Below are 22,318 nucleotides of genomic sequence, written 5' to 3' on the forward strand. Positions count from 1 at the left end.
CTTTTTATTTGTACAAGCCAAGACATCACTCACACAGTTCTAGTTTAATTTCCATGTGCTCTGTGAACAGAGTATGTAATGTCAAGCCTTGGTGGGGACTCAGAGTCAGCAGCTATTGCCTGTATTGATTTTGGGGTTCCTGGGCAATCACTGACCAGTATTTTGCAGAGAGTGTCTCATTCCTCAGATCAAAATCTTCAGGGATTTTCTTTTGTCAACCCCTGGCTTCTAGGAGCAGTGTTACCCACATGTGCTGGTTTAAGAACTTCCCGGTTTTATCGGTCTTTGAAGATCTCTTCCTGTGACACCACGTGGTTGTGGCTCTTCTAGGTGGCAACACTTTGTTCTTCCTCCTTACAGACCCAGTTATACATGCATTTGACCAACTACTCAGTGAACAAACATAATGAGCGGTTTGAACGCAATGAGACCGAAGACAAAGGCAGCAAACGTTCAATCAAGTGGTTTACAGAATTCTTACAAGCCAATCAGCATGATGTTTCCAAGTTCTGGAATGATATTTCAGTAAGGTTATTCTATCCTGTAACTGTAACTGTCTTTAATTAGCATGGGATTTAAATACTTTAATTTTTTTCCTTTTCTCTTTTTTTTTTTCTTTTTGCATAGTAGATGAGGTTGAGCAGATGAGTATTTTGTTGTGGTTGTTTAAGAATGTTGACTTTGTGACAGGCCGTACCAAGTAAGAGCCTCATTTCTAGGGATAGGTATTCTATATAGGGACAAGAACATAGTCAAGGGCACAAAGGTTTGAGATTGGGAGAGATGCACAGGGTATCACAGAAGGTCTGTGGGGGTTTGCATGAGGTTCTTGCTGAATTGATGTGTGGACCAACTTTTGCATCTGAAGAAGATTTGAGATCATTCACTTTTTTGGAAGCTTTTTTGGTGTGTGTGTGTGTGTGTGTGTGTGTGCATACAAATATATGCCACAACATGTGTGTGTGTGTGATCAGAGGACATTTGTGAGAGTTGCTTTTCCCTTTGTAGAGAAGTGTGAGGATCAAATTAGGGTCATCAGGTTTGGTGGCAAGCACTGTCACCTGTTGATCCGTCTTGGAAACCTCATTCAGTTTTTAAAAGGAAAATGCTTTGATTAATATGATCAAATGTCTGCATCTAAAAGACAGATCAAAGCAGGAGTAGACTGGATTAAAGCCAACAGTAAGGATAGGCAGAGAAGACACTTGGGAAGGTCCTGTAAGTAGTTGAGGTGAATCGATGACTTAAGGTGAATCACAGCAAAAGAGGGACAAGGAGGTAGACACTGGGGCTAACTGTCCATAATGCAGAAGACGATCAAGGATTTTTCTGTTTTCAGGAAGAGTAGAAGGGAGAAGAGATGTTATATATAAAATAGAATAGAAAGAAATTTAAGTATGGAATTAGTTTGAAGATGAAGGAAAGGAGTTTTGTTTGTTTACACACACACACACACACACCCATCCACCCACACACTTACCCACCTACCCACCTATATACTCCAAGCCCTTAGATTACTGACTCAGTGGAACCAAGAAAATATCATGCACTTTCTGACACTCTGTTTCCCCCACTTTTTTATAAACACATTAACTTACATATCAGTTTGAGTCTTTGAAGGAGTTCTTGTGAAAATATAATCTCCTGGGCTTTCTTAGTGAGGGATGCAAGAGTGAAGGACCAGCCAGAGAACAGTGGTCACAATCTCCTACTCAGACACTGTTTTTAGACAGTACTTTCCCTGCCCAATTGAGTTAGGAGAAACTCCTCAAACAAGAAGAAGGGAGATTATTGAAATGAGCTTTTTATGTTAGATCCTGAAGTATACTTTTTAGATGTGAGCCTGAAATACTAATGCAAGCCCTTTAGTCTCTGACAAGTTTCATGATCTTGTCTACAAATACGATACTTAAGTCTGTTAGCTAGAATGCATATAGTGATTACAAGTAACCTGTTAAACGAGAGTATTTTTAAATGTTCCAAATACGTTATCACACACATTAAAGTGTCTGTATGTATACAGTTATTTGAACTGATCTATGTTCCTCGGCGGCAGCAATGAGGTTAACACCCCTTCCCCTGTTTCTCTTCCATGTAATATTGCTTCCATCCAGTGGTAGACTATTTGACCTGAGTCATTAGGTTGACTCCTGAGAAATGACAGACCACCAACAGAACAGTATAAGTAGCTAACACTTAGTGAAGGTTCACTCTATTCTAGGCATTGTGCTGGAATTTGTGTCTGGGCTCGCAGCCTGTCCCTTGGTGGTTTACATTCAGGAAAAACAAGACGCAGAGTTAAAGCACCATGCTTTCCCTGCCTAGAAAAGAAGCAGAAGAGTCAGGCATAAACCCAGAGATGACCAGGAGGCAAGGCCCTAACGTCTTTCCAGTTTCCTATTTTCAGACAGTAGGAGTTAGGAAGCCGATGTAATCCCAGGCCAGTAAAGTGGCTAGCTTCCCATATCCCACTGTGTCTTCCTGTAAACATTCGGTAGAGACCTCCATGCAGTTGACTTCTTATTTTATATGTGTGGATATTTTGCCTGCATTATATATATATATATATATATATATATATATATATATATATATATAGAGAGAGAGAGAGAGAGAGAGAGAGTGTCTGGTGTCTGTGGAGGTCAGGAGAGGGAACTGAAGATAGATGGTTGTGAGCTGCACTGTGGGTGCTGGAAACTGAACTCGGTTCCTCTGCAAGAAGTTCTCTTAACCACTGAGGCAGCTCTCCAGCCATGATATCCAGGATCTATTCCCTTCTCAGAGAAACCATTACAGAGTGCAAGCCAGCAGCATGAATAAAGGCAGTACCCGTGAGCTCTTTCTTCCTAGCCCCTTCAATAACTGTCAACGTGGAGGTCCCGTAATGCTGTTTGGGAAATGCTGTGTCCTTTGTAGAAGTTTTCCTCTCTATCACTCTTTTTTCCTTCTATAAAGGGCTATCCTATATTCCTTCTTATCTTACTATTTGTTTACAAATGTTTTTAAGCGTCTCTAATGCCAGGCATTGTGTGGGTGCTAGGATGGTACATAAATAAATAAATAAAAAGGAAGTATAAGGGCCTTGTTCAAACAGAGAAGTGTCCATTGGTTGCATGTGTGGATAATGGGAAGCATTTTCAAGTGTGGCTGCTTTTCAAGCACGATTGTGGAAGCCCTGTCTGAATATTAGTGACCAGGCATGAGAATCTAAGGGGGCGGTGCTCCAGGAAGATGGGAGCCTCAGGTAGAAAGAAGCAGAGAAATTCAAAGAGAGTGTGGCCAGAACGATGGGTGGGCAAAGGGCAAAGGGCAGAGCTGGAGGGCGTGAGGTAGAGCAGCTGGAGCAGCCAAGAGCAGCAGTGAATCCACCCCGGCTGCTAGTTTGTCCCCAGGCCATTTTCGTATGAAACGACATCCGAGTAAAGGCGTTTTCATTTCTTTCATCACAACCTCGATAGGAACTGGTGGTAAAGACTCTAATTGTAGCAGAACCTCATGTCCTGCATGCGTATCGGATGTGCAGACCCGGCCAGCCCCCAGGAAGCGAAAGCGTCTGTTTTGAAGTCCTGGGGTTCGACATCTTATTGGATAGAAAGCTAAAGCCATGGCTTCTGGAGGTAAGGCATTCTCTAAGAAGTAGAGCAAGCCAGCACTGTTCTTAGGTATTTAAAGACGGAGTTCCAAATGTGCATCTGGCACAGGTGTCACCAACTCACTGGCTGGAATGAGGCCTGAGTGGAGTATGTGGGAGGAAGTGAATGAAAATTCGGGGACTAGAACACTTCCAAAGATGAATCAATATGATTTCATATGGCTTCCTCTCATTAGCATGCAGTGAACTGCAGGGCCTCTGTGCTGTGGCTGGTTACATGAGTGTTCCTCAGCCTGGTGGCATCTGCCTACCACTTCATGAGCTCTGGACATTACATCTCCCCTGGGTGGGCACCGCCTCTGCACCCCATCTTTATTGTGTCTTTTAAGCACTCCACAGGGAGGAGGGGCTCCAATTGGTTCACTATCCAGTACCCAGTCCTCAACATTGCAATAGACATAAGTCCTCCCGTATGGCCATTGGGTATTCCTGAAAACAGAATGTCTTTGGATTTGCTGCCTGTCCCCTCTAGCTATTATTTTTCTTATAAAATGCCACCTAACATATAGAACAATATAAATAGTATCAAAATACCCTCTTCTCAAGATACTGTTGTAGTGTGCAGCTACGTTTATATTTGTGTAACTCACACAGCACCTTACAAGCCTTTCCCAGCTGTCTTCCATCCAGATGTTTTCTCTAGGACCCTGAACTGGGGGAGGGGGTCACAGAAAGAATCTACATTCTCATATATTCATTTGAACTGTGTCTCCAGCATGAGTAATATATAGTTGAACATACTGCCACCGAAGCTGCGATCAACCACCACCTTTTGTCCCAGAGGATGTCCCTCTTGTAGGTCAGTTACTGAGAAGTCAGAAGTTACATCAGAGTCTGCAGGATTTTTGCAAGCAAATCTGGACTGAACGTGTGCTAAGTGAGACCTTGGTTCAAAATATTTTGAAGGAAAGCACACCTTTCTAATTTGAGTGAGGGAAAGAGAAGTGCATTCATATATTCTGGGGAAATAACATGCATTCCTGGAGAATCCATTTTTTTATGATAGCTAGAATTTTAGTCCACCTTTGGTCCTAGAAACAAGACTTGGCAAAATCATGTTTTCTTTGCTTCTGCCATCCTTGGGTGGAAAAGTACTTGACTGCATACCATGGACCCTCTGTCTTAGCAAGGCCTGGAATCTTGGAGCCTGCACAGTTGGACCTTGATAGTTGTTTCCTCTTGCTGCTGTGTTTTCCTCTGCTCCTGGCCTAGCCATTTACCCCTGATGTGTGGAGAAGTGAAGGCATGCTTGTGTTTCACAAGGATGAACTAAACAGATTGCTGAGAACAAGAACCTTATATAAAATCCAAATTAACCATCACAGAAAGTGTTTGTTCATAGGAGCTTTCCATCAGGTTGCTAAATTAGAACTGACTTAATGGTTGGATTCTGTATGTTTTCTTTAAAAGGCTCACAATAAGCACATTTCTTCATTCTTTATCTTTCTTCATTGTTTCTGCCTTACTCAGTGCAGAATCATTTAAAAAAAAAAAAAACACTCCATGGCATTGCTATCTGTGAACAGTGAACAGTTTGCATGTTCAGATTGCTAAATGTCCTATTTTGAGAGCCTGTTCTGCATTTTGCTGCCAACTGATGATGCTGCCAGGCTCACGCTCACTGTTAAAAGCCTTGTGGCGCCACCACGTGGAATAAAGAGGAGGTGCCTTTGAGGATGAGAATTTCTAGCTACTTGGAATCCCAGCAATGTTTGGCAGTGGTAAATTTAAAGGAATTTCTAAGCTCTCAGGGTAGAAAATTGAGCCCAGCCAGTGCCTGTCGTTAAGACTGTCCCCCAGGTGGTTGAACCAGTGATGTCCAAAATGAGAGTTAATGAATCACTGTTGAGACAGGCAGAGAGAACAGAATTGATATTTTAGGAAGCAGTAGAACCCATCAGGAAGATCTTAGGTGGTGAAAGGAGGAAGCTGGTGGTTCCTACATGCTAAGCATACATATATGTGTGACTATTATTATGTCAGAGATATACCTGCTATTGGTCTTCCCAACTCTCAAGATAACTTTTCTAAGACTTGGTGGTATATGCCAATAGGCAGGGGTGCCAGGTAATACTGACAGAAAATACTAAGCCTGTAGAGCAACGGTTCTCAATCTTCCTAAATCTGCTACCCTTTAATATAGTTCCTCATGCTGTGTGATCTCCAACCATAAAATCATTTCATTACTATTTCATAACTGTAACTTTGCTACTGTTAAGACTCAGCATAAATATCTGTGTTTTCTGTTGGTCTTGGTAGACTCCTGTGAAAGGGTCATTTGACCCCCCCTAAGGGGTCATGACCCACAGGTTGAGAAACTGGGCTGTAGGAGTTGGGGCTTGCAGATGTCTTCCTGCAGTCCTTTGCCATGGGGCAATAGAAAAACAGGTGTGGCTGTGAAGACTGGAGTATCTTCCATGCAAAGCTGTGACACAGATGACTGGAAACAGCCAGTTAGCAAACATGACTGGATTACGTATTTACCTCCCAACATTCAACCAAACTTGTGTTTTCTCTGTAAATTTCAGATTAATCGAGCCCCAAGCTTTGGAACTGATCAGAAAATAGATTATGATGTCAAAAGGGGAGTTCTGCTAAATGCATTGAAGCTGCTCAACATCAGGTGAGCATCTCCCACCCTCGGGTCCCCCAAATATCAGGTGAACCTTTCTCCCACCCTCTGCCACCCCCCCTTGTCACTGATAAACTATTCACGCTTGAAACTGGCTTTGAACTGTGAATCTTTATATTTTTGTGTTTTACGTTTAGGCCTTCTTAATTCCATTCTGCAAACCCACGTTGCTTGAAACAAACACCTTTCCATTTCCCTTTCTCAATGCACTGTTTGTCCACACAGCACCAGGCACCTGTGGTAATTGCTGTTCAATCACAGAGGTTACCCTGGAGTACAAGATTAGGCTAGTTGGTGTGGTAGGAGACCTTCTTGCTTACCATCCTCTCGTTGAGGGGAAGTTAAGCACCCAGAAAATCTTAAACATGGATATCTTCCTGCCTTAATAGTCGTCCTTCTCTGTCTTGCTTCTTTGTGAATAGAAAAGATGTCATTGCCCAGTGAGGTGACAGACAAAGTGCGAAGACAGATGCAGGAGGAGATATGGTTGGGTAGGCGAGCTGCCTGAAGTGAGCATGCCATGGATTCTGGTATTTGAGATGCTATCATGTATGAACGGCTTCTGTGTCCTTATGAGAGGAACTTAAAGGGGAGGCAGGAGGACTGTGAATTTGGAGCTAGCTTGGGGCACATACAACAACCCTGTTTCATCAAGAAAGAAAAGAGAAAAAGACATTTAACATAGCTGCTCTATGATGCATGTCCGGCCTTGATTAGAGGGCCCTGAAGGTCAACCTGGGGTTTTATGCCCAGTTTATCCTTATCATCACTCAAGAAGTCTCAGAGAGTTATGGGATACTTCAAGGAATTTTCTTATTTAAAATATTTTCAAGCATTTAGCAGTTGTCACCAAGCTCTTGCTTTACATGGGAAATATCATGAAAAAAGGACATGGACACTGAAGTCTGATTGGGCATTTCCACATGGCTTCTGTGGCTTGGTGAGGTCTGATTGGGCATCTCTGCGTGGCTTCTGTGGCTTGGAGAAAGGCACACGTGTCTGCAAGTTTCAGTTTTTTAGTAGTTGTTTAGTCTACCCACTGTGTGATTTTAGATCATATCAGCTACATTTTTATATGGTTTTCTATTATAACAGAGCCTTATGTTTAACTTAGGAATATCCTTGGTGTACCTTTACATTAACATGTTGATAATGATTCGCAAATTGTCTGTGGATATTTTTAGTTATTTCAAAGTGAGGTATATCTATAATTTAAGAAGCAAGAAATTTTTAAAGGTGAGAGCATGGGGCTCCTTCCTTATCTGTCTTCATGTTCTCCACAGGACAGAACACAGTGCATGTGTGTGTTGCACACCTGTCTTCTTGCTTCAGCCATGGCGGGTCCACAGCACGTGTTTGGATCTGTCTGCACATACCATAGTGACTTAAGTGAGGAATAGGGAAGTCTTTACCTTATATTCAGTATTATGGTCTTTGCCTTGATATGGGTAGAATTGCTCTGTGATTTCAGAATGCTGTTTTTCCCTTCAACTACCAGAAGAAACTTTTTCTTATTCGTTATTTGTCTTTCTTCTTAGGAACCCAAACAGGGTTTTATTGCTAAATACCAAGGAGAAGCTTCTCTCAACACAATTATATCCTAATAATTCTGTGTTTTCTCCAAGCTGTGCTAGCTGGCTGATCATCCCATTATTTTCCCCATGTCTCCTGCCCTTCCTGACTGCTGGTTTGTTTTGTTCCCTAAATGAAAGTGAATGCTCCCTTGCTTTCTGTAACTTACATACCATATTTTATTATAAAACTCTACATTTGGACCTGAGTTAATCTTTCCATTCTTTAATATTTTGGTGACATTAGCGTGCATTTACTACATGACTCATTATTTTGCTTCTTTTTTTTTTTCTCTGTGATGTTTTTCTGGTTGTGGCTGACTTCCTAATTTGATGGAAGCTCCTTGAGGTTAGAGTTCTTCACAGGTCTTACTACAACAGTCTACCTATGGCATTCCTCTGTTCATGCTTCCGAGTCCACTTTAAACCTTCTTCTATATCGTAGGGAAATTCAGAAGAGCCTGTAGGTCAGGAAGATCCATCCAAAAGGCTGTGAGTATAGAAACTCATGCGGAGGGGACAGAATTGCTCTGTGTGCCCTTAGCAGCATATAGTTTGACTCCAGATGATATTTTGAAGCAGGAGGCTTGAGATCGTCAGAGAAAACTTATATGTGACCTTCTTGGGCCCCAAGTGTGGAACAAATGGTAATCCTTCCACCTGTAGTCAGAGAAGACCTGCTGTGTTGTGCCGAGGTTCTTGAGCAGATTTTCATCCTCTGTGAGTCTCTTCTACTACAGCCATAAAAGTCAGAGTCCAAAGAAGACACCCATAGTCCCATGAGCCTGCAGTCTGAAATATTTGTGAGTTAGATTAGTTAAAATGAAATACTCATTTCATACCTAGGACTAATTCATGGGCTACAGGCCTGAGCATGTAATATCCTTCTGCCCTGAACACTGGTCCTCTGTACCTCTCTGACTCTGGTTGGGGGTCACTGAGCTTGGATCTTCATGGTCCCTTCTTTTTACCTCCTGTTCACTGCTGGCCATTTCCCCCATTGTGCTCTTGGCTCCTTTCTCTCTGTTAATCTCACTCACCCATTCTTGTGTGGATGGCACTGGAGTCCATGAATTGTGTATGTATGAAGATAGGTACGGATTGAGGTACATTTGGCTGACTTTGGCCCCCACTGGAGCTCAGGGCCTCCGTTTGACATTATCTGCTGAGGTCGAATGCTGCAGGACTTTGGCCTAGTATGTAAACATGTATTAAATAGCAAGGACATTAATGAATCAACAAGTGAATGAATGGATGGATCACACATTTAAATCCAATACGACCAGAGCTGAGTATTTTCTCCTTCAGTTGTGATCTTGAGTTACTCATTTCTCCCCCTACCGCCTATGAGAATAATGTGCACCTTCAGCTCACACACGTTAAATATAAGCATATATATTTACTGGGCATTTTAAAAAGCCTATTTTATCTGGAGTTGATAAAATGCTTTTTATGTGATATATGCTATTATAACATGTAGGTAGAATTCTCTTACGTATCTTGAGGTGCCATGCATTCAATGTTACCAAGGCACTGAGGAATGGAGGAGTATAAGTCATGGCTGCTGTCTGTCTAAGCACTTCTCCAAGTGCAGGATCTAAGTTGCCCTGGGCACGGGCCCAAGTGAAGAATCAGCACTTTCAGTAAAAACAGGTCCAAATCCTCGGTAGTGATTGGGGTAGAAACATATTATTTCCCCTTTTATTACTGGCAGTTCTCATTCAGTGTAGCCTGTAAGTTCCCCCACAATGCATCTTGTGTCTGAATTTCCTTCCTGTCTAAGGGTGACTTAGGCTCTGCTGCTTGCTGTATTAGACTGTTTTCTGAAGCTGTAGCCAAGCACCTACGACTGAGGAATTTATGGAGAAAAGAAGTACATCTTTCTCATAGTTCAGGAAGCCCAAGAATACGGTGCTTGCATTGTCTTGGCTTCTTGGGAGGGCTCATGCTGCATCCCATGATGGGAAACAAGAAGGAAGGTGAGTGTATACTGAAGCGCCTGTGTGAGAGGCGAGGTAGCAGGGAGGCTGGTGTACTTTACAAATGGCCAGCGTTCACGGAGACTTAGTCAGCTCCCAAGTCTCAATTCAACTCAGACCCAATTTTGAATGGGGAGAACTAGCCTAGCTTTCCGAGAAACATTTTGATCCATTCTTGCATGTGGCACTTTTGGTATCCTAATCACCTCTCTCTGGATCGTTCTCTGCTGCTTGTAAGCCTCTGCACTCTGTGTGCATTGCCAAGGGCGTGGTTTTCACACAGGCAGATATGACCAGGCCCTTCCAGGACTCCTATCTCCTTCACACCGCTTAAATTTACACATGAAGCTTTCCAATGAGCAGTAAACCTTTGCCATCAACTGAGTTTCTTGCATTTTACTCAGAGCACCAACCCTACTGGATGACTTTTAGTTTTATCAGTGGTTTTTTTTTTTCTCAAATTATCCCTTTTATTTCAACCTTGACCCATTTGAGCCACTGCAGCCTCCATGTCAGGAGAGAAAATGAGTGTTTTCTAGAACGTCTGGATGCTGTGTGCTGTAAAGGTGGCAGACACTAAGAGAGCCTGGGCCTGACATTTTGAATGCAGTCTCTAATGAATTCAGTGGGGCCCTCTGTAGCTTAAGCGACCTTTTTCTTCTTCTAACTGGAACTGGAAGGGGTAGCATTTGATCTGCATCCCTGTATGACAACAGAGGACAGGAGGGGTAGGTGTAAGGTTAAGGACGAGGGCTCTGGTCTGTTCTGTTTTGTTCTTTCTCTATGGCTAAAGGCAGAATTTACTTGCTTTTTAACTTCTACCCGACTCTACACTGTTGCAACCTTGGTGGCAAAGAGAGACCTGAGACTTCTAATACTCCAACCGCATGGAAAGGAGGAGAGAGAAAAGGGGAGGTGCAGAGGCAAATGATTCCTCAGCATGGCTTTTTGTGTGGAAACTGGAAGGCTGATACTAAATGTTCACAGTGAAGGAAAAAAAAAAAAAAAAAAAAAGGTTAGAAGGACAGTGAAGCCAGTTTTCAAATGATGGCAATTACCAGAATTTCAGTATAGCTGAGAGGTAGCTTATGTTAAACAAATTGGTAAAAGGAAGAGAGGCACACTTGTTAATTACCTTGATTGAGGGTTATAATACATTGAGGAGGGAAAAAAAAGTTAGTGTTGCTTAAGTTTAAAAGATGGGAAGACAGATCCAGAATTTAATTCACCAAAGATTATAGATGTTGAGTTTCTAGGATGGAATATGAAATCAGGTCCCTTGGGCTCTTGAAGACATAAAGGATGTCTGTTTCTCCTGTTTCGGAAGCACTACCTCCCATAAAGAGTCCTCTTACTTGACGATTAGATGAATAGAAAGTATGTAAAGATATAAACTTAATAACCTCAGTTCTGTTTCTGCATGCTTCCTCTCCAGCAAGTTCTCAAAGGGACAGCGTCAGATTTTCTGCAGAGAAAGCTATGGTCTTGTTTTTCACATTTTAGGACCAGCGACAAAAGGAAAAACTTGGCCAAGCAAAAAGCCGAGGCTCAAAAGAGGCTGTATGGTCAGAACCCTATCAGACGAATTTCGCCGGGCTCCTCGGATTGGGAGCAGCAGAGGCATCAGCTGGAGAGGCGGAAAGAAGAGTTGGTACGGACCTGGGTGCCGGGATGAGGGGCGTGGGGGTATTGGTTTGTTTTTATTCTGTCTGGCGCCACGGTGCACAGTGAACCCGTGGCAGGCAGGCGCTCTGCCACCCTGCTACCCTCCAGCCTGATGTGAACATAGCCTGGTGTGAACATTTAGCTACACGTCCACAGTGTGAACTGCATGACTCATCCATCGCACTTTGTTTATAAAATCTGTTCCCTTTTAGAAAGAGAGACTAGTTCAAGTACGGAAGCAGGTTTCCAGAGAAGAGCACGAAAACCGGCATATGGGGAACTACAGGTAAATTTTGTCCTTGTTTGTTTGTAGTAGGATTTTTCTTTGGGCCACCAGCTCACAAATAATGACACAGAGACTTCCTATTAATTATAAAAGCTATAGCTTAGGCTTGCTCATACTAGCTCTTATAACTTAATTAACCCATTTATATTAACCTGTATCTTATCAAGTAGTGTTCTCATCCATCTTACACCTTCTGATTCCTCTGTCTCCAGGTGTCTCCTACAAGCCTAGATTCCACCTCCTCTTCCTGTCTCTCCGAGCAAATCCCACCTACACCTGCTGATGAGTTATTGGCTGTTCAGTTTTTTACTACACCAATCACAGCAATACACCTTCACAAATGTACAACTATCCCACATTTGTTTTAGAGACAGAAGAGGTGTCTAATCAATGGTTTTTCCTTACTTAGTAATTTCTTTGTTAGCTACAGCTTTCCATTCGTTTCAGGACATGAAAGGGAATCTGCAAGTAGGTAATTCTGAACCCCAGGGGAGCTCTTATCAGCAGGCTTCTGCTCTGCCCAGGGAGGTTTAAAACCAGCTGTGACTAACTTGGCCATCATGCAGTATTTTAAGAAAGTCAGCATTTCAAGTCTTCTTGCATTCTTTCCTGCAGTTTTTGGTGATTGCTACACTTCCTTATAAGCCTAATTGCTTTTCAACCAGGCAAAGTAAGGCAGCATTTGAAAGATTCTGGGTAGATATGGGAGACAAGGGTGTGGGGGATCTTCAAAGTACTCTCCTGGGAAGCAAAAGGGGGGACCCCTTAATGTTCTTGTAAAGATGGTCCCTCCTACCAGCCTCGTGTTGCCTCCTCAGAATTTAGCACAAGGTGGGGGAGAGGGATGGCTTTTCTTACCCTTCCTTAGGATGTTATTTCCTGGCATTAACATCTCCACAGTACCAAGAAGAGGGTAAAATATGTTTTCCACTCTGCTTCTACCTTGTTTTTATTTCCTAGTCTTAAGAGATTATTCAGATTAGTAACTATAATCTCACATAGTCAACACACCTGCATTATTCCAGGTCCTTAGGACACACCCTCAAAATTCAGTATTTCACCAACTGTCCAACCACCATTCTTCATGTACCCATGCTACACATTCTAGTGTTGTATTGTTCAGTGAAATGTCTCTATGTGAATGTTAACTGGTATACCAGATGGATATTTGTGATTCCCTCCTAATTATCATTGTCTGTTTCTAGAACCTGCTTGGCTCTGAGTAGGGAGGGCAGTGGTTTTCTAAACAGCTAGTCTTAACTATTGAATTGTGTTAGGTTCTTTTAAGGAAATGGGTTTGTCTGATTTTCTTCTTGTAGGAGAATTTATCCTCCTGAAGATAAAACACTGCTTGAAAAGTATGAAACTTTGCTGGCTGTTGCATTCCAGACCTTTCTTTCAGGAAGAGCAGCTTCATTCCAGCGAGAACTGAACAACCCTCTGAAAAAGATGAAGGTAAAAGAGTGTTCACATAGAGAAAAAGGCATGGTCTGTATTTTGAACAAAACCAAGCTTCCTTGAGATTATATTTTTCAGTTTGTAATGAGACTGTCCTTATACTCCATTATAAGACCATAGCCAGAGTCTTTGTGTTTTAAGAGCCATACTTCCTAGACTGAAATAGCTCTCTACTGTGAGATGTGATTCCTAGTTTCTCCAGTAAACTTTAAAGAGATTTTGAAGTACAAATCGCAACTATGTGAACATAGTTTTGTCAGTGTTGGGGCCTGGATTACACAATGAGATGTTTTATTATACCCCTCAGCAGCCCTGCTCTGGTTCACTCAACTTCCAATGGCAGTGTACAGTCTCATATCTTTTTCCTTAGACTTCAAAATAAATTTAGAGGAGCATACGAGGAAGCTATTGGGGTGCTTAGAGATTTTTTCCTACCAATAATACTCATAGAATGAAAATATTTTATAAGGCTGTAAAATACTCTTGCAAAAGCCAATATTTCTAAGCAGCTTCATTAAATGGTTCCCATTAACCAAATTCTAACATTCAATTCTTTCTAAATGAAACTCTCGGGCCAGTTTTCATTTCCTGTATCAAGTTTTAATACTAAATTATGCCAATCAGCATAGGATTGATTAATGAAGTCTTGGAGATGAGCATGGACCTTTACATATCTTAGTGTTCATTGAGCTAATCTAGTAAAGTTGGGTTTTCTGAGATTTTAGTAGTATGTCTGAAGGGACATGCTTGCTTATGATGAAGAGTTTGCCTTTTATGTTTCCTTCTTTGGTCCGACTAATTGTCCCTGTATAGTCTCCAGAATAATCACTGTACATGAACTTACAGAGGTTAATGAACTTGTAAAAAGTCTATATTTGTTTAGTGAACACAATTTTAATAATGTTTTGAAGGAGGAAGATATTTTGGATCTCCTGGAACAGTGTGAAATTGACGATGAAAAGTTGATGGGAAAAACTACCAGAATCCGAGGACCAAAGGTGAAATGTCCCTTCCTTCCATAGAGCCTAAGTCCATGTCACTAATTGCAAGTGATTCCTCGTAGGTGCTTCCTGTAAGAACTATGATGCATAGGGACTTCAGGAATTTTGTATCCAGTAAAGGTAAAACCAGGCAAATGATGTCATCTTGCACTCACAAGCTTTGTTTCAGTGGCTTCCTTCAGATTTTTGGTTCATTGCCAAATGCTAATGAATGCCAAGTAACTCATATAGGCTGAATTTAGGACTACCCCTGTTCTAAGTTCAACATCAGTCTTTTGTTATAGAACCGCATAAATAATTAACAAAGCAGTATATAGTATTATAGATAAGGCAGATTGTGATTCTAGGGATACATTAATAGGGAACCCTCTGTCTGTTTATCTAGTTCCTATAATGAGCATGTCCACATTGTAAGTTTAGTATGATTCTGCTCCGCCTTTTCTTTCCCTTCTCCCATCCCACTCATTTCCCTTGTCTTCCTAAACTCTTTTATTTTTACTCTCTTATTAAATATGTGTACATGGTTTTATGTATCTGTATAAAATCCAGGAATCACAACTGAGAGAAAATATACGGTATGGACCTGAAATTGTCTTAATTTACTTAGTATGGCTATGCCCGGTTGCATCCGTTTTTATATAAATGGCACGGATCTGGCTTCGTAATGGCTGAAAAGTTTCCTTGTGCATGGGAACCACATTTCCCTTGTGCGTTCTCTGCTGTTGACATTAGGTCAGCTCCATAGCACAGCCTTTGTGAATGGAGTGTAAATAAGCACCGATACGGGAATATGTGTGCTGTGTTGTCCTGGGAAGCTCCTCTTGCTGACACAGTGGCACTGACAGCATGTTCATGAAAATAGATTCAGCACTTAGGAATGGGAAAAGCTGTTGTGTAGGCAAAGAGAGGCAGCTGTTTGCTTTAGTCAGCATCTGTTTTGTGGTGACCTTGTTTCTGCAGTTTAGTATATGACAAATTCCTCAGCAGCAGGGAAGCAAGAAGTTGAAGTTGAGAAATCACAGACACGTTTATCAGTGCATCCCTTTTATTTACATTTCAGCATTGGCAAGCCATCTGTAAGTTCATAGACACTTACATTTGTTAGGCTCTTGTACTTTACTACCTGCTTACTAAAACAAAGAAGAAAAGAGCCCTCATCGATGTGTTGCTGGGTTGATTAAGACTCCCTCCTATCCAGGTTGCATCATGGCTACTCTGTGTGAACTTGCCCTGGCACCACCATGTAGACTTAAGTGTTCGAGCCCCCCTCCTCCACCTCCTTCCCATAAGTAATGCTATTTCAGAGCATTTGTGATGAGTCATTATTTATGTGACAGTGTGAGTACCTTAAAGGTGGGAAGTGGATTTTCTCTTTCATCTATAGCACCCGAGAGTGTCTAACATATCACACATTCCCAAAATCTATTTATTGGTCAGAATTGCTGCATGTATTCAAATGTTCTCATTAGCTAGTTAGAGAGTAGCTAGGTATTCCTCAACAAAGCAAGGTGTGTGTGGTGAGTATCAAAAGAGTGTAAATTGAAAGGGCTGACTGAAGACAGCTTTCTGGAGGCCTTTCCATCTGAAGTGGATTTACAGTATGAGCCCTGCTCATTTAGCTTAGGAGAGACATTCAAGGGGAAACCTTGGAGCTACAGTGCTGTATCTGGTGTGATGGCAGTGTAGGTGTTTGTGTCTTTAGGAGGAGGGAATGAAAATAATGCAAGTTGAGCCTGGCCTCAGATGTCAGACATTATTCTGAAAGCTGAAAATTCCTGAAACAAACGTATTTAAATTATCTAGAAAAGTGAATGCTCTTATGATTCATCACTCCATTTGAGGAAACATTTGAGAGCTTGTTTGGAGGTTCTAACAGGGAAGCGCAGCTACTCCTATACCCTTGACCGAAGACCTGTCTCCTCTATCTTGGTAAGGTCATCCTCTTTGACCAAGCATGCAGCTTCAGGAGGGACACACATGGCGTGGTGAGGATGGAAGGCAGCCAGATCAGCCAAATCAATCCTGGCAACCAATGGGGTGACAGATGTCATAGCCACATTGCCCTCACATCCCCGAGGAAACATTTGAATATCTCAAGCTTTGAATATCTAATAAATACCAACCATTTTTGCCAAAACCATCTTGAGACTACGTGGGGACACAACATCCATGGTGCAAAGGCTCTGGGGCATCACGTTTTCCTTCATTTCACTTACATAGACTTGCCACCCTAAGGAAAGTAGTATGGGTCCTGTGGAAGAACTTACATTGTGTGTTTCCCAGCTTTTGTCATCCAAGGTAAACAGGAGGAGTTAACAGTGTATTTGCTGAAATGAAATGGATTGGGTAATTCCTTAATTTGATTGTTAGCTCAGCAGCATTTCTAAGTAGATGAGGGCAGCATAATTACTATAGAAGTGTATGTACAGTTTTTATTTAAGATTCATGAGGGTGTCTAAAGAGACCCAAACTTCTAAAGAGAATTTCCACTTCAGAGGGAGAGTGCCTCATGGCAATCACCTATTACCAAGGTCTTCATTAGTTGAAGAATAATTTGAAATGCCCTTTATTAAATCAAATATATATTAGGACGAGTAGCAGTAGCATCTTACTTATTTGAAAATTTAAGGAATATTAGTCAGCTACACAAGTAAGTGCTACATAAAGCATTAGCAATGTTCTTAAGTTGGTACACATACATTTGTTTTATCTGTACATTTACGTGTTTTTATATCTGCCCTGTTTCATAATAAAACTATAAGTAAGATTAAGTAGCATGATTTGTGTCATAACACCATAGCACTTTCAAAACCCCATCCTTTGTCCTTCTTGATTTTCTTTCTTCCTCTTCACCCCCAGCCGCTTTTCACTGGGTGAGTCTTGATGCCTAATCTCCCTGTGTGCAGCGAACAGAAGCTGATTATGTTGACGGTCTCTATATTTTTTAGATCAAGCATTTGCCCTCACTTTGCTCTTCTTTGTTTACAGAAACTCTTTGTTCATTGCAGTCATATAGAAACAACATTGTCCTCACCAGGACTGTGCCATATAATTGAACTAGGATTATTCAAGGAAGCCTCACAGCTAGTGTGTGCTTTACTGGCTAAAAATATCAAACAGTGGAGAGGGACTTCCATATTCACCAATAAGCAGCGTGCATGTGGGGATTAAGAATAAAATGACTATCCAGGGGGTTCTAACCAGACGGCATGCGGCTCTGTTTCAGCCCCTGTGTTGCATGCCGGAATGTGCGGAGGTAATGAAGAAGCAGAAGTATTATTGTAGCAGCGAGAGCAGCTATGACAGCAGCAGCAGCAGCAACTCAGAGCTGGATGAGAGTGAAAAAGAGCTGTGTCAGAAGAGACGAGAGCAAGCTCCGTATAACCTTAAACACACCAGTCACTGCAAGCTAATTCAGCAATCCAGTAAGTCAATCTCTCCTACGTTGGTACATGAAGAACTATAGAATTGAAACTCCCCAACTCAATAAAAAGTCCTTGGGCCAAAAGAAGCGTTGTCATGTGTTAGGGGACCTGTATCCTACCCCCTGTCTTGCCCTGACCAGAGCCCGATCCATCCTTCAACCCCTCTCAAGTTCCGCAAGTTAGGAAATGGATTGAATTGAGGGCCTTCCTTCCATCCTCTATGGTTTACATGCTGAGTCGTGGCATGGGTTTTATAGATGTATGGCAAAGCTTTTGGGCAGGTGTTCTCTTTGAGGTCCACATCATCTCTGCTTCAGTTTCCACCTATTGCCTACTTTGCTTGGCACCTTCACCTAGTTTTGAACCTGTGCCTGTCTCTCTGGGCATTCGACCTGATGTGTCTGTGAGGATCACAGCTGTGAAGTAGTTGGAATTTTGCTCCCTCTGGCTTTCCTCTTGGGTAAGCAGTTAATCAGGACACACACTGCGGACACACCTACTTAGAAAAGCAATCTACTTCTCTTCTATCTCTCTCACTCTAGTTATCTTCACACAATCTCTTTTTTCCTTTCCTTCCTTCAATCCCAAATGTCCACAGTCCTAGCCTCTGATTTGCTACCCACCCACAATATCTCTGTTTTCCCAGAAGTCTTGCTGCTACCTTTGAACTGGAACCTGTCTTAACATCCATGTCACACAGCCATTTGCTTAGCACACGGTGTTCCAAGTTTCCACAAAAGCATCCAGCTCAGCGTTGTAGTAAATACTTCTGGAGCCTTTGCACATTTGATCTCCAGCGATATTTATTATATTTGGGCCCTGATAATGTGTTTTAAAACTGACCTTCTAAGCTTGTAGTAAAATGTCCAAGGAATGAAGAACTAATAAATGAAGAGACCAGAGGACCAACCCTTTGCTTTCTGTAAACATTCCATAGAGACACATGCCCCCACTGCTCTTGACATGGAAAGTTTGTGTGTTTGGAGGGGAAACAACGTTCTGTGTTCCACCTCATTGATAGATATTTCCAAGTACCAGCAATGGGTAGCTATTAATAATCCTTCCCTTCTTCTCCTTAAGGGTTCTGTAAATGTGTCTCTGGGTGAATATGACTCAGTTTTTATTCTGGAAGCTGACATTTTTATGTCCAAATTTTGCTGGATTTTAGATCCATTGCTGGTTAGCTAATGTGACTATTACTTAATAACATGAACTGATGAGGGCCAGGGAGAGATTGTTCTATGCTCTGGGACCAATAAGCTAAAGAACTGAGATCAGATAGTCGTATAATAAAGTTGGATATATAATTAAAACACATTTTGATGTAGGAATTTTTATTTTCAGCCTAACTCAATTTCATATTAATTTCCTTATTGTACATTTAGGCAAGGATTATAACAAGGGCTTCACTTTATTTTGTATTCTCTCCTTAATCTTACTTTAGGAGCCTCATAGGCTCAAATCCTCCATAAATTGATGAGCAAGGTCAACATCCAGATCATGAGTCACACTTTCTCTTGTAGACAATTGGCTTAGGGTATTGTTATAGCCTCATAAATAACATAAAAGATTGATTTATAGATGGAAGTCACAACTGTTTCCTAAGCTACCACTGGTGTATCAAACTGTTTTAGTCTTCTTGTCTGAATTTCCAGGTGTGTAGGTGAGAAGTCAGATTTCGAGCTGATTCCAGAAGATATTTCCCTTCTGACCCAGGAGCAGGGTTTACTTATTCAGTCCTTCCTTACCTTAGGCTGGGAAAGAGGGTAGAGCTACAGTGTAGCTTGGAGCAAATGGTTTTAGAATTATTATTTTTTGTAGATGTGACCTTTGTATTACTGTTGTATGTTAAATATGTGACCTGTGTAACTAATATTTGTTTTTCAAGGTACACTGACCAGTTTCGTGTTCCTATGTAGTGTGCTGTTAAAAAGTGCTGTGTGTCACAGGTGCAGAAGGAAGTTAATAGTTGAAACAAAAGGAATTTTTTTTTTGTTTTGCTTTGCTTTTAGATAGCATCTTCTAAAGCTTGAGTGAGTGTGTATTTGTATGCTGTTCAGAACATAAAGAAACAGTACTACATTTCCAAGATGCTCACAGTATCTTTTAGAAGTGCGTCCCTAAGTCTCCCATTTATAGCCATCACCTTTAAAAAGCTTTGAATTCTTTCCAGCAGCCGATGAAGAGACACATTTGGGTATGCAACCTGGCATCATGTGAGTTTTATTAAGTTATTTTAATTAATGAAGATTGACATATTCTCCAAGCAGGGAGCAAATCCAGGATAGAGGATCTGCAGGACAAATGAGCAGAAGAAAAGATAAAAATGCTGGCGGTGTTGAGCAGTTATCTTTTTCCAGGTCAGGAGCCACCGCTTCCCATGGCCATGTGCTTCTCTTTCATCCATGTTCCCAGAATGCACAGGGGCACATATTGGATGGTTTCCTTAGATACTTATTCTGATGGCAGTCCTGGTCTTTGACCTCACTTTCTTCTTCACTTAAATCTTTTGCTGTTGAAATTCTGTGTGTGTGTGTGTGTGTGTGTGTGTGTGTGTGTGTGTGTGTGTGTGTATGCATGTAAGAATGCCAATTGGCTGCAGCCCTTTTAATAGCCAATTATATTTAAATTACATTATTCTTTTGTTTTGAGATTGTCACCAGAGACCTTGGATTCTATCTATACCTTATCTCTTTACACTGGCCACTCTGTTTTCCTTCCCTCCTCTCCTGTGACCCTTGCTGTAAAATGTGAAAATTTCCCACCTACACAGTATTATCCCAAGGTTAATAGATAATTGTGGCCTTTTAATAAATGTGGAGGCTTTTAGCATTCAATGGTGAGGACTTCAGGTGGTGGCTGACCTTGGCCACCATCTTGCTATAATGCTTTGGAAAGATTCTTTTTCTGCTAAAATAGACAATAGAAATCCCTTCTCCTGGCCAGAGAGATGGCTAAGTGGGTGAAATGATTGCTGTGACAGTGTGAGGACTTGAGTTCAGGTTCCCAGAACCCAGATGACGCCAGGTGCATAGCATGTCTGTAATTCCGTGTTCCAATGGCAAGGTGGGGGCTTGAAGCCAGAAATATCCCTGTACTCTAGATGGGGAGTGGTGCCAGCTAGTCTGTGTCTATAGGCATGAATGATGAATGATGAGAAGACCTTATGCCACACAAGGCTATAGGCAAGGACTAAAAACTGAAGTTATCCTCTGAACTCCCTATGTGTGCCATGGCTTGTGTGTCCCTGCATTCACATACCTGAACACACACACACACACACACACCACCCGACACCTTCTGCAGAGGTTTCTGTAACACATGACATCAAGGTGCGGGACCTTGCAGGATGCTTGGCTCACAAGTGCTCAAGAGTGTCTCCTTCCTTGTTTCTCTAATGTCTCTCACTTTAGAATTTAATTCCTGTTTGCAGTATTTACCAGCACAACTGCTCTTCATATGCCAGAACTGTTTTGTACCAAGTGTACTGTTCAAACTGAAGGATTAATTCCAAAGTTTTCTTCTTGTGATGGTGTCTAGGCTTTGACACTTGTCTAGCCACCACCTGGTCTAGTATTAGTCTGTGGAGACCCAATAGGGAGACAAGTGTACTAACAGCACCACTTCTCCGTCACCGCTAGATTCCATGAGGCGTTCGGTCAGCTGCCCTCGATCCATCTCTGCTCATTTACCTTCCAGTGGGGATGCACGCCCCTTTTCTTCTCAACAAGTGATACCATTAGCACGACCAACTTCAGCAACTCGGTCACATTCCTTAAACCGTGTTTCCTCCTACATGAGACACCTGCCCAGCAGTAACGATGCCAGCTCTACCAACTCTCTGGTGGTAAGCTATCGATCAGTTGTGCCCTTTCAGGGTTGCAGAGAACGCCGTACTCAGTGTAGGTGGCAAAGGGATCAGCTGAGAGGATGAGTTGAAACCCTGGCCCCTTCTGTATTCCAACTCATGATATTTGGAAACTGCATTGCTCACGTATCCTACACTCCAGTTTAGGATGGACCCCTAAAAGGCAACCTTCATTGCATCTCGAGGATGGATAGAAAAAAAAAAAAACATCGTTTTATTTTTCATTGCAGGGGGATAATATTGTTGGCAATCATCTGAGCAAATGCATGGTTTTGCACATTTATTCTGTGGAACTTATCTCTTAAGAGTCTAAATTAATAGTTTAAAAACTGGTGAGTTCTACTCACAGAGCCTAGGTACAGTGCTGTTCAGAATGCTTTTTGTACATAAATTAATATGCCACATCCACCTTTCAGCATAAACTACAGAAACTTGCAATTGAGAAAATCTGTGGTTTTATTCTATTTTCCTGGAGCTAGACCAGAGATTTATTTAAAGTCTTTGTTTCATTAACTTTGGTGTTTCCTATGGCAAAACTCAGGAAGCATAAGTGAATTCATTCATTTCATAACAATGACTGATTTATTTTCCAAATCAAGAGTTTGTAGCAAATGGAAGAGACTAGAAAACCCTTTAAAAACACTCATGTTTAACATTTATATCTTGAGAAGTATAAAATACAACCAGGAGGAAATATAAAAGATACCCTTGGAAATAATAACCAATGTAATGCTAAGAGTTTGCAGATGTCCATTTTTAAAAATCAAAAGTGGATCATTTT

General features: G+C 41.6%; 1 protein-coding gene across 1 annotated transcript in view; it reads left to right on the plus strand.

Annotated features, from left to right (window-relative positions):
- The window catches only part of Ttll7 (tubulin tyrosine ligase like 7), a 105,676-nt gene that overhangs the window by 49,215 nt on the left and 34,143 nt on the right, over positions 1 to 22,318 (plus strand). Inside the window, 9 exon segments of the mRNA XM_051195044.1 lie at positions 361 to 525; positions 3,459 to 3,617; positions 6,181 to 6,275; positions 11,338 to 11,485; positions 11,712 to 11,785; positions 13,105 to 13,240; positions 14,155 to 14,241; positions 17,471 to 17,669; positions 21,311 to 21,516. Of these exon segments, the coding sequence (XP_051051001.1) occupies positions 361 to 525; positions 3,459 to 3,617; positions 6,181 to 6,275; positions 11,338 to 11,485; positions 11,712 to 11,785; positions 13,105 to 13,240; positions 14,155 to 14,241; positions 17,471 to 17,669; positions 21,311 to 21,516 (1,269 nt within the window).

Source organism: Phodopus roborovskii, unplaced genomic scaffold (assembly GCF_943737965.1).
Source record: "Phodopus roborovskii unplaced genomic scaffold, PHOROB, whole genome shotgun sequence".
In the NCBI taxonomy this organism is placed as follows: domain Eukaryota; kingdom Metazoa; phylum Chordata; class Mammalia; order Rodentia; family Cricetidae; genus Phodopus; species Phodopus roborovskii.